Source organism: Schistosoma haematobium, chromosome 3 (assembly GCF_000699445.3).
Source record: "Schistosoma haematobium chromosome 3, whole genome shotgun sequence".
NCBI classification, from domain to species: Eukaryota; Metazoa; Platyhelminthes; class Trematoda; order Strigeidida; family Schistosomatidae; genus Schistosoma; species Schistosoma haematobium.
Genome location: NC_067198.1, coordinates 12,611,859 through 12,625,251, shown reverse-complemented (window position 1 = coordinate 12,625,251; position 13,393 = coordinate 12,611,859). Strand labels below are relative to the sequence as shown.

Genomic DNA, 13,393 nt, shown 5'->3' with positions numbered 1-13,393 from the left:
GTCTTCGAAGCATTACTAGTATATCCCTGGGACCACCGAGTAAGTAATGTAGTTGTTAGGAAACGGGTACCAGGTAAAGATGGCAAATCAATTGATGAAGTAGTGAAACTTCATCAGTTGAGATGGCTGAGATACGTGTTACGTATGCCCAACCACCAAGTGCCCCGACGTGCGATGTTTCATTGTGTATGAGTAGGTTGGAAGAAAGCCAGGGGCGGCCAGACCAAAAAATGGCACAAATCCATGAAGTAGTAGTAAGCCCATTCAACTACTGTATTGTTTATCTGCTCATTGTAATTTACACACTTAATCCACTATGTAAATTTCTGTGTGAGTCTGATTGAGCACATGTCTGCACATCAACTTTAATCTATTCTCCCATTGGTTTTAATACACAGACAATCAATAATTCATCCACACTTGATTAACACACACATACACACACTCTTGGTTTCATTGTGTACTTGCTTGCTGTATGCTTGCGGATTTTATTAAGCTTTAACAATAAAATATCTCTACAACTGGTTTTCAGGCTTCTGAATAATCTCGAGTACATCCAGAACTCTACTAGGAGATTTAGCCAGCGTTAAATACTCAGTTAACGGGATATCATTTATTGGAGTCAGATATAAGGGAAATTTGCCTCTACGAAGTTACTGACAAGTGGACTGAGCCATGTTGGTAGATATAGACTACCTGGTTGGAATCCGCGAGGCGATAGCAACCGATGGTTAGAGACCTTGAATGATATGGCTCAAAATCGTTTGCAATGGCGCAGGTGCATCCACTCTTTGTGTTCTCCCAAATCCTAATCTTCTGAATTCTTCATGACCGTTTTGTTTCTTTTTCCGAATTTATTTCACTGAACGATACTCCTTGAATAACATCTTCAAAACCTAATCTTTCCGAATACTGCTTATACTTTTACTACATTTTCCACTTAGGGATTTGAATCGACAATTGTATGTGTGCTAATGTGGTATGATAACTGGAATTGATGTACGTACGAAGTTCTACGTTGTTGCTGACTGACTTAATATACTCAAATACATAGGGATTTATTTACTCACTTTTTTGGATAGATTCACAATCTTGTAAACCAATTAACCACTTTTATCTAAAAACACATATATCGTCTTAAATTAGAGATTTTACTTCACGAAAAGGAAACTTTTGAAATGTATACGATAAAATACTTTTACTCTTCTAACTTCAAACTTCAGCAACCATGTTTCACAGGAGCTTAGTAAACCAGAACACGCCATGCAGGATTTTTTTTTATCCCTATATAAGAATTTGTAGGTAGAAAGCAATCAAAATTTTGTATTCAAAAGCAGTTCTATCCACCAAACGTTCTTTTCATGAAGCCAGATGTAGCGAGCTTTTTAGTATAAATGAGTTTTAATCTGAGGTTTGTTATTCAAGAACGTTTGTGATCTTCTACTATCAGTTATTATATATGCTGTTATTCCTATGATGAATTGAATATGCTGGAAGGCTACAATGTTAAGATGAGAACTAATGTTATTTCCTAACAAAGATTTAGACTAAGTAAACAAGCACAAAAGTAGTATGGTTAGCTATGAACATATGTGATAACTTTATCAAAGGAGATACCCAAACTTACTTTATCGGCAGAATTCCACAAATGGAATCTCACAGCAACAGAGAAAACCAAAGCAGAACGGCTTACTTGATCTGAACTTATTATACGAAGTAGGCAACTGCGTAAGGCTTCAAAATCTTCCTATAATATATCATTTATATAAGTAATACTGTGAAAACTACCTTTTTTGTTAGTGTTTGTTTCACAAGATTTGAAAAATGAGATAGATTTGCCAGTATACCAAGAGCTGGTTCTAGCAAGTCATCATTTGAATGGATAATACGAATGATATAGTTAAGTGCACGAGAAAATAGAATCGGTTCTATTGGTACATCTAAATTATGTAAATTTTCTGTGTATAACTGTAATGCTTCAAGTAACTATTAGTAGTCAAGTTAAACATGAACACTAATATGAAATACCTTTATTTTATCACAAATTATAGAATCCGAAATAACGCCATAAATCAGTGGCTTTAGTATAGAGAAATATGTTAAAAGTTGATATCGTGTTTGTACATTGTTGCCTAGAATAGTATATTAGTACGAGAACAAACAACTTACCAAAAAAAATAATAAGATCAATAATGACATTCTGTGTAGCTGCACAATACTCGTCACAAAAACCAGCTGTTATCAAGGAGTTTAAAGATTTTACATCATCAGCGGAAGTTAAATATATGCGGGCATTCGAAGACTGTATGTAGGTCTGTTTAAAATAAATGTGTAAAGGAATAAAAGGATATTAGAACTATCACACAATTGAGAACATAAGACGAAATTACATAAGCGTCCAAAAAATCGGTTTAGAAAAATCAATGATTTTTTTAGTACAATTTGATTTACATAGTTACCATCTCTTTTGGTGATTTCTAGTGAATGTATAAAAAATATTTTTAGCCTGGTTAGAACTCCTGGATAAAAACCATCTACTGATAAAACAAATACTTAAATGAAGAGGGCAACAAATGAAAAGTGCAAATTTCAAATATTTTAAAAGTTTAATCACTTGTTACTTACATTAATCACTGTTGGTAGACTATCATAATTCTCCAGTGATTTGCAATCTTCCCAGCACTTTAAAACCTCCACAAAATGCATTTTAGCCATCCACTAAAGACTAGTATTTGAGTGATCAGTAAAACAACTAGTTCAGAATAAATCAACGGACAACGAAAAACAATCTGAAATTGAGAAATCGAACGTATGATAATATGCTTGTATAATTCACTAACAAGAGACCTTCAGCTGACTTAAAATACAGGGAATGGTGTTTGGGAATAGTACCAACTCTTTGGTGATGCGGTCTTTTAGATTATTAAAGGTAACATTTAGAGGATGAAGATGAAATAATTATTTTATAACAAAAGTGGTTTTTTTCTTTATCAGCTTACTATTTTAAGTGTTTTAGTAATATATATATATATATATATATATATATATATATATATAATGTCATAACAGGACTGATTTCTTTGCTTTTGCAGGTTTTCGACGGTTGTTCTGAAGAATTTTAGAAAACACGGATATCATTAGCAAAGTGGTTTTCTTCAAGTTGTGTGCTTTATCGGTATAAATTTACAAGTATCTTATACAGATCTAAACATTTGAATTGGATGATGGCAGTTCAGTTAACTTATCTCGTAAAATTGAAAAGTTGATACATCAGGATCAATAAAAATGATCTAGAGTTTTTCAAAAGAGAATGGTCTCTAGATTAGTATGAAAGCTTATAATGAAACATGAAAATAAAATGGAGCGGAGGTTTAAAGACAAGTAAAATACATCTGCTGATAATAAGGTATAATTATAGTCTGTAATGGCTAGCGAAGTTGAGTCTATAAGGTTGGTAACAATAATATGACTTAATAATTGCAAAACTCCACCTGAAGCCCCTCTAAGACCACACTCAGTGCCAAGCCCATGTGAGGGAGGGTTGAATGCATGACTAGCAGTCCGAAATCGTAAAAACTGGTAAAAATGAGGGAGAAAATAGTGGTTGATTAATGCAAGTTTGACTGCCGTCAGATGAGCCTTCGTCATAAATAGAGCTAAGAACAGAAATCACGTGAATAATAAGGGTTAGTAAAGGTCAACAATGCCAATCTGACAGATTCCTATGTAGTGCAGATGTATAGATTTTGTGTCCCTCGATGTAAATGAGATTCTTAGGAACCTAGTCGATGGAAGATTCATGATACTCCGATATGTGATAATAATGAAAGTTTTACGAATGTCAGTGAGGTGACTTCTATATACGTCTAAAAAATCTAGTACCGACAGTGGCGTACTTACACAGCCACATTTAAGACTTTCTAACATTTTTCTGTCTTTTACGTTACCGTCTTTGCATGCGGTTACATCCAGAATATACACTATCTAGTCACAAACAGCAATGAAATGCGGTTTGCAGAAGGAATACAGTGCTGGTACGCAGGCGTCTTAAGAAAGTCGAGTACCTTTTTCAGAACTTTTGGGCTAATCGTTTACAAGCACCACTGTATCAGCTTCAGTGAACGTCTTGGGCGACAGTATAGTGTTGCAGAACATATATACTGCCCTGACGACTGCGCGCTGAGACATCTTGCAGCATTAATATACAAGCGTAGTGTTATGGAAACACATCCAATTGTAAAATGTACTGCATTTCTTTAATAATATTAAACCTTTGACATCATTTTGTGTGTACAGTTGTTTCGTCTGGCTTTCCTTGGCTTCATCAGTAGATTGGATAACCTCAGAATGCACGTGGGTAGGTGTTATGTAAGAACAAAAGAGTTAATGATGCAGATGAAGCTGTCACGCAAATGGTAGGGCAGGGGATACATAGGAGCATTTCGAATCATTTGAATAACTGAGGGCAAACAGGGTACTCCAAAAACCCCAGTTGAAATGGGGGGCGTGAGCAAGTTATTGTTGTGTCTGTGAGGAAAAGCCACTGGAGTGCGAAGGCACGGATCGTCCTGTATTTTTGTTGACCACTCCTAATATAAGGAGATATAATAGCTTTGATATTAGATTCTCCATTAGAATCTTCATAGGTTGTTAGGGTTTCAGCGGAACCTGGTGTATATTTGCCAGATATTCCTTCAACATTTCGATGTGATTCGACGAGGATTTGACTATATACCAAAAACCTCGACGTTATTACTTACTGATAACTGATGGATGGTTGCTTCACCAATGAAGAACTGAGTTGATGTAAGGGTCGTTAGATTACTGTAACTCTTGAATACTAGATCAATCGTTTTGCTTTTCGAAACGTTAACGCAGAGTCCAGCCTGCGTAGTACTGCTGCAATCTGTTTGAGCTTCAGTTGTAATACTTTAAAATTCAGAGCATAAGCTGTGCAATCAAGGACCTTACTATTGCTACACAGACGAGTCATGGTGTCAAGATTTTCCAAGGATTCATTAAGAACCATTATAAATAATAGAGGAGAAAGAGTATTCGTTTGATCCTATGACGATATATATACCTAGGCACAATATATTTTTCAGTGGCGAACAATTTTTAAATAAACGTCAAGGGACAGTTCGCTGTAAATATGAGTTACATACACATAAGAAAAACAAGAGTCAAAGAACTATGCATCCCTAGTATAAACATAGACGTAAATAATTTGTTAGGATTTACTACTGTTGAAAAGGGTAGGATGGACTCCCAGCTCCTTATATTAGCAAGGACATTGTAGACTGCAGATGACAGCTCCATTATCCCATACTCAGCAACAAATACAAGTGAACATTGCCACTGTAGCAGTGGGTCTCAACATCTATAGGGAAAAATCCTGAAGTAAAACACAGTGACCAGTAATCAAATCACACTTGATGACAAAGTTCTGGAAGAGCTGAAAGCCTTTACACGCCTGGGCAGTATTATTAAAAAACAAGCAGGACCTGATGCAGATGTGAAGGCACGAATTGCCAAAAAAGCGGGAGCAACATTCACACAATTAAAAAATATTTGAAACTCAAAAGAACTGTCATCCAACAACAAAGTTAGGATTTGCAACAGAAACGTTAAGATGGTTTTGTTCCATCTAAGCGAAACTTAAAGAACTACCACGAACACCAAGAAAAAATTACAGATATTTATAAACAGTTATTTATGCAAGATACTCCAAACCCATTGACCAGAAACTAAGCAATAAACTACTCTGATGGAGAACAAACCAACTGCCAGTTTAGCATGGAATTAGGGAAAAACGCAGTTTTATAGGACTTATCTTACGGAAGCTGTGAAAATGGATCACAAGGCAAACCCTAACTTACAGTTCTCAAGGGAAAAAGAATGACAGACTAAGGAACAAATTTTTCTGTGGTTTGGAGGCAGATATCAAAACCATGAATAGCACGCGGCAACAGCTGGTAAAAGGGGCCCAGGATAGAGTTGGCTGGACTCCTGGTCAGTAGGATACGCCTAACTAGATAATTAGCCAATTACAACTTAATGTTCACAGTTTTGAAATAAGGTTTTGTTATGTAAGGGCCAACGACGTTACCCGTCTGCCTAAACTGAAGTAGGTGAGGATGAAACTCAGTACCTTGACATGAGTTTCGCTAACTAAACGACCATAAAAGTTGAGTTATTTATTGCGACCAATGCTAGTCACCCTCATTTGCAAGGTGTGGTACTACTCAGTTTGCCAGAACTAAAGATGGTTTTTAAGTAGAATCATCCTCCAACCCTTAACCCTAAATTTTGGTTCATCCATAAGGCAGTAGAGCAACTTCACAAGCCCCAATAGCGTGACACCAGATGATGGGAGCACGTTCGTATTCCATAATGACGCAGTGACCGTGTTCAAAATGTTTGACTACGAATAGGTTACACGTTCGGAAACCGCTTCACTTGTTTAGGTTTGGGCGACTGGATACTATCCCTTACACCTTGTGTGGCTCAAAGCACGTTGTACCTATCTACATTTTGTAAATGAGTTGAATAAAGAATTACTCCACACGATTCGTTGTTCCAGGATCCTGAAGTCCATGTGTACCAGTGATTTGGTATTAGTCTTCTGACATTTCTGGATGAACCCTTCAAATCCATCAACCCAGTCTAACCATTTAACGTTCTACTTTGATAAATTGCTTTTGTAGAAATACCATAGTCACGTGGAGGAAGCGGGATTTTCCTGGAAGAGGCTATAAACTATTAGCCATATGAAAGAATTTCTAAAGGAATGGAGAAGTCATTTCATTTTCGGAGGTGCTAGGTTCATTAATAAATCAGTGTTTTACTAATCCATTGATTAAACTTTTAATCAATGGGTAAACTATTTAAAGTACATTTGGGAAGGTCTGGAATACCAAATAATACTATTAGCAAAAAGTAATGTACAGCATGCATTTCGAATTATGAGATAAGAAATAGTCAAATTACTGTTTCAGGACCTATGTTCCTATTTTATTTAAAATAAAATTGTTGACACGCCCTACAAATTAGATCCGACTTACAGACAGGTATATATATATATATATATATATGATTCGTTCACTGTATCCAGAATTATGTATTTAGCTTTAAACCATATTAGGTGAGGGCTAGGGACGCTACACGGGTGCCTAGTCAGAAGTGTGGCGGGATTTAAACTTGTGAGCAGTTGTTGAAACAAATTTGCTCTGGTCACCCACAACACATACCCATGAATCACCATGTTAACTATTAGCAACTATGATATTCAAACAATGACTTACTTCTAATATAATATGCGGATATTTAAGGGGAACATCAACCTTTTGTGTCATACAGCGTAACTTGTAAGGTTTTAGTGTCTCGAGTTACATCCGTTGAATTTAGCTGCCATCGTTTTAGGGTATGCAAGAAATGACAAGGTCGAGGCCAAAAATACGTTAAAAAAAATAGTTGCTAATGTATCAAGCTTAGCAATCAAAAATGTAGGGTACTGTGTAGTAGAGTTTGAAAATTTGGTAGTGCTGGAAATTGAAAACTAATAAAAATGTAGGAAAGTCAAAAGAGGTAACGATACCAAGGAGTTTTGATAGATAGATGCAAATTAACAACTTTGTGGTTCCTAGAAGATCTACCAGTCTATGTATCTGATAATAAAACTCTTCACATGTGACTGAAATTTTGAAAAATCTGTGGTATAATCAGGCAATCAGGTATAATCACTTCAGTATCAGACTAGTTGAAATACAATAGGAAATGAAGTTTTCCGCTCCATCCACCGCTGACGGAGTGGAAAATGTCAGGTTTTATGTACAGATTTAGTCTGTAGCTGCATTTAGATGGGCTTGAAAACGTTATTTCGTCTGTTTGTTAACAGCTATGGATTTCACCACTGAAAATTGTAAAGCCGTGACATATTATACACTGGACTTTTTACTTGGCCAACATCCAAGAAATGTGCAAATATTAGTTATCAGTAAGAGTAAAAGGTGCTTATTGACTCGAGTCAGTAATGATTAAGTTTAAGGAAGGATGTTACTAAGCAACGAATGACGGGTAAGATTACAGCAAATATCCATGTTGCGTGCGATGTACTGAATCAATTTGGAAATGTACGAGACACATCCTATCAATTACTTATTCCAAAGCAAATAGACTGGTAGAAACTAAGTTATAGGAACAATTTAAAACATGGTTAGGAATTGACATTAGGAGTTACGATTAGGAGTCATGGTAGAGAATTATAGATAAAGCTTTCATTGATAACCACACGATCAAACTACAAATGGGAAACAAAGAAGACATTTCATAGAAAAATAAGGAGGAAAGGAGACAGTCTGCTTTTTGCATGAAGAGAAATAGTGAGGCATTTCTCATGTTATAACATTACCCATGATGTAAAAATTGTCTGTTGTCATATAGATGAACCGAATAGAAGGAAAAAATGAAGAGGCGTTGTCTTACAACTCATCAGCTTGTCTCGATACTTTTTCTTAGTCGTTAGACGGCACACGTGTTCTATACAGTCTACTCAATTACCACTACGAAGCAACTAAAACAGATAACTTGCATTTATTGACCTGTAAATACAGGCATTAGGTTTGTCTTTACACAGCTTTAAAATGCTTTTTAGAATTATAAAACCACAGGATATATCCCGCAGAATAGTTGGATCTTACACAGGTTCCATGACAAAATTTATTTGTAATACACTAGTAAAACCGTATAAACGATATTTGCATCAAATTTAATTGCTAATGGCTATTCTTACAATGTTTGGATTGTGAGAATTGCTTAACACGAAGGTGTCAATCTCCCGAAGCCCGCCAAAGGATTTCTATTTTAATTATGGACAACGTTTTTTTGTACCAAATAATGATACACTCAAACATACAAACTCAACCGAGTAAAAGCAGTGAACTTTCTGTTCTTTAAGACATAAATGTTGATAGCCACTGACGTTTTGTTAATGTAGTTGAGTGTAATTCATTTTTTATTTTCTCATATGCTCAGAGATAATGAGGTCGATCGATAATTGAATCACGGATTGATGGATAACGACTACAGAAGTCTCAATCAGTACTTTTGGAACTAAATTCAGTGTTAGATGTCTATAAAACTCAGCAAGTGTCAATACTATTACTTTCAGTTACGAACTTCACAGCTCAAATATAATAACGAACCAATTTTTCATAAATATGTGCGGCCTCGTGAATATTCTTCCCTAAATGTAAACCATTCCATTTGTCGGTTGGTAGGTAACATTATTGGTAACCTATTGAATTGTTGGAAATTTCGAGGGATGGGATACATCGTAGTCATATTTTTTCTGATCCTGGTGTTCTGGATAGGTTGAGATCATAATTCCATCTGGCTAAGAAAGCTGGCTTCCTGCTAAGAACATGGGCCGTCTTAATTGCCCTACCATGATTTTGTGCCAATGAAGTGATATCTTTTTTAAATTGAAGGGCATCGTAATGCAGTACTTTTCCATATGTGGATCAACCAACCTGAAATTTCAGAAAGTTACTTCAAGAGAGCACGCACTTCATTGGCTGAAGTGTGACAACTAAAAGAGATACATTTTATCAATCCCATAGGATGATACGAGTCATCTTCTTTTGTGGCAAGTATGGCTTCAGAATCATCGACAAGTTGCAGGATTGGTTCTTCGCTGGTGTTAAGAAGAAATACGTTTCTCGATCATCGGTCATTACTCCTAGAATGACTTGATTTGTTAGTGTGGTGACGTGTACCAACTTCTTGTTATGACAACCTCCACGATTGTTTGCAATAACTTGAATAACTGTTAACTGGTACTTACTGAAGCATGATGAGACTAAAACGCCTGCACACTGATAAAAAGTAATGCTAAGTAAGACTGATCCTCCATCCAGCCACTAATCAAGCAACATACACGATTTTACCAATTCTCACACTTTTCAGATTTTTGTGAACAAATAATTTTGTATGGTTTGAGCTAGCAATTACTTAGTAGTCTTAAGTGTGTATATAATTTACAAAAATATAACTCATCCAGGAATTAATTATTTGATTCTTAGGCCAAAACTCCAGAACAATCATAACTGAATTAACAATAACAGTGGTCTGACAAGTGAGGTGATTGGGGTTCATTGTTCACACCCACAACGAACAGTAACATTTCAATACGCGGCACTAGTGTTTTGCTAATTAAAGTTAGGAAGCAGAATGTTGTAAATTACTACCGATGTACAACTGAAAAAAATTAAATATGCCTCGAAGTGTACTCAATTACTTGCTGACACCATTTTAACCCTCGTGGAGTAGCATAAGCCACCCACCGGTATTGCCCGTCTAACTCTGTCCTGGGTAATCCCTACTAGTTGTATACAATTACTATTCATCCTTTTCGTGTCTGCTTCCGATTCTCGACAGAGTGTGTTCTGTGGCCTTCCTGCTTTCCATTTCCCTTCAGGATTTCAAGTTAGCTTCTGCCTTGTGATGCAGTTTGATTATTTCGGAAATGCATGTCCTATCCATCTCCAACATATTTTCCTAATTTTCTCTTCAGTTGGAAGCCGATTTATTATCTTCCACAATAGGCTGTGGCTGATGGCATCCGTAACTTGTGTAGACAATCGGCCATAAATGCCTATACCTTTTTGATGATGGTTGTGGTATTTCTGTAGAATTATGGACTGCTTCGTTATTAGTGCTGCTATAATAATAGACCCAATCCTAAGGTTGTAGATATGTCGTGATGAGAAAACCTAATCCATAAGATCTTCAGTGGAAGTCACATTATTGGTTTTTCTGACTCGTCGTATCCCAACAATCTGCTATATAACGTCAGACGTTTGTAAAGAGCATATTTAGGCTAAAGATAGAATCATATGTTTAATATGAGTTAAGACAAGTTATATAGGATGAACACATCTGCATGGTTGAGCCATGCCATCTGATTGAGTTCAATTGCAATGAATATTCTCTCCTTTAACATTGTTGTTCTTCTTTCCGTGTTAAAGGCAGAATATCTAGTTTCCCAGTTATCTCATGTTCAGCTTTGAGGATAGTGTGGCAAGAACCTGATGAGTGGGCGAGAATGATAATGATTGGTTGTTTGCTTAGTCAGACATGTAGATAATCTGACAAGTGTTAGATGAGTTATATATTCCCCTATCCTTATTATTATTACGACTTACTTATTATTGACTGTTCATTGTTGTCGGATTGTGTCGGTCTTCGGTGTGGAAATATATTTACGTTCTGGTCAGGTTAATCGCGTGTTCTTGATCTGAGTTGTGTTGAATTCCTGTAGAATAGACACTGCAAAGGAATCTAGTGTAGATATTTGTCTAGGGTAAATTAATGTCCCAAACGTGTAAAAGTGGAAACCCAACCGTTATAACATTAGAAGGAAAACCGAGCGTTATAACAGAAATAATACCACAGCAGTTCCTCAAGTCTCAGCTCCGTGCAGTAGGACTGTGTTAAGGTTCGTATTGAAGATCCTATGATATTGGTTGACAGTAGATTTGAGTTGTACGTGTAGTTCAACTGTAGGAATGCGGGTATCAGATGCCAGCGAAGTCACGTCTTGGTCTTTAATTATCGACGTTTGCATCGTCCGATTGTTTAGTAGGAAAGCTGATGGTGAATGTGTTGCCTTCTTAGTTAACGGCACTAAGCCTTTCGATGCTGGTTCTATCTTTGATTTCGTCTTTATCAAAAGTGTGGTACATCGATACATGATAAACAATATCATATAGTCCTTCGTAAGTGGCCAAGGGGCTCGGGATATTGAGAAACAACTTGCGAAAACGTGCATACTATATGGTTGGGCAAGCTGACGAAAAACATCAGTTGATTGCGATTGAATTGGCGAAAGTTTAACTGAATCCATCGGTTAGTAATCCTTCTTGTGTAGAAGCTTTGATCTGCATTCATTAAAGAATTTGAAAGATCCGCGAATTTGCCTGGAAGTCGATGTGCCATTCCGTAAACAAGTTCAGCAGGAGTGCATCTAACATCAGCAATCGACACATTAGGAACACCAAGTAACATGAGTAAAAGACCGTCAGTCTATTGTAATACGTTTGCAGCTGAGAGTGAGGCTTTCGACAGTTTTTAAAATAGTGCTACCGAAGAGTTAGCTTGTGGGTGGCAGGCGGTCTGTCGTAACAATGTGCTGCCTAGAAGTGTAATTAGAAAACGGCGAAGACCAGGTACTTTAATGAAATCCACATAATTAAGTGATAGCTGAATGGGGGCTGAAGTATGCTAGCTATCTTTTAAAGGAGATGCCAGCTTATAGTACTATTTATTCTGACCCCGCGATCCTCGAGGCTAGACATTAGATAACTGACAAAATTCGTATTCAGCATTTAACGCGGATAGAAGCTCTGCAATAATGAACGCAGCAACAAGGAATCGGAATGGCATGACTCGGTCAGGCGGGCGTGATCACTTAAATTCACGCTTATTGTACCAAATATATCAACAATTTCGTAGCCTAAATATGTTCTTCATAAGTGCTAGACGTCATATTGCTGATTGTTACGATAGGATGAGACGGTGTAGATAATATAAGACCTTATTTATTGGGTAATCACTTCATGACAAATCTATAATGTTGGAATTTGGTCTATTATTATAGTGGTACTAATGTGGTGTGGGTTACTCATTTCAACACAAGCAGTATATGACGGTGGTCAGGCATAAGATTTATTTCAGTAGAAGGTCGATGAGGAAAGAACGGGGATGGAACGCAATTGGTTTGAAAACACGTAAACAGTTAAATCTGAGATAATGGATTGATGTTTGCAACGAGAACAGTCAACTTTGATATAATGGATTGATATTTTACAAATTAACGATTTACTATGTGGTTCTCAGATTTTATTGAGATGCTCTGCAATTTAGTGTCACATACATTCGATTGTTCCCCACTGGTGTTCTTGTTCACCACACTAATACCTAATTCGACCATAATTTTACAAGTAACTGTTTCAAAAGTAACGTCCTTGATAGCTGTTGCTTCATGTCATTGAGTTGAGCGATTTACACGGGTTGTCACGGTTGAAATATCGATGTCCCCATAGAGAATGTGATTCAGTGTAATGAACTATGCGCAACTGCAAATTCAGAGTTATTGAGAGGACACTGGCGCAGGAAACTGTTTATTTAGCAGTTAAAACTAGTTCATTCACTAGTCCGACAGTACTTATGCTATTTGAATTACAACTGTCCAAACATTAATAACAAGGATGAATGACTCTATCTATTCTTTGGAAATTCTTGCAGGCTCTAGATTTCGATCACGAACTGCGGATTCCACTCGACTCAACCGCGAAGAAGATACCAGCTCCAGGAGGTGTATGATGGCACAATC

The 13,393-nt window shown here is 36.7% G+C and overlaps 1 protein-coding gene across 1 annotated transcript in view; it reads right to left on the bottom strand.

Moving 5' to 3' along the window:
* The window catches only part of MS3_00005016 (uncharacterized protein), a 39,742-nt gene extending 30,870 nt beyond the window's left edge, over window positions 1-8,872 (bottom strand). Inside the window, exons 1-6 of the mRNA XM_051213026.1 lie at window positions 8,792-8,872; window positions 2,626-2,789; window positions 2,170-2,314; window positions 2,029-2,132; window positions 1,789-1,986; window positions 1,628-1,747 (exon numbers count right to left, since the gene is read on the bottom strand). Of these exons, the coding sequence (XP_051068962.1) occupies window positions 1,628-1,747; window positions 1,789-1,986; window positions 2,029-2,132; window positions 2,170-2,314; window positions 2,626-2,715 (657 nt within the window). The 5' untranslated portion in view covers window positions 2,716-2,789; window positions 8,792-8,872. The remainder of the gene's footprint in view (window positions 1-1,627; window positions 1,748-1,788; window positions 1,987-2,028; window positions 2,133-2,169; window positions 2,315-2,625; window positions 2,790-8,791) is intronic.
* Window positions 8,873-13,393: the final 4,521 nt, after the last annotated feature.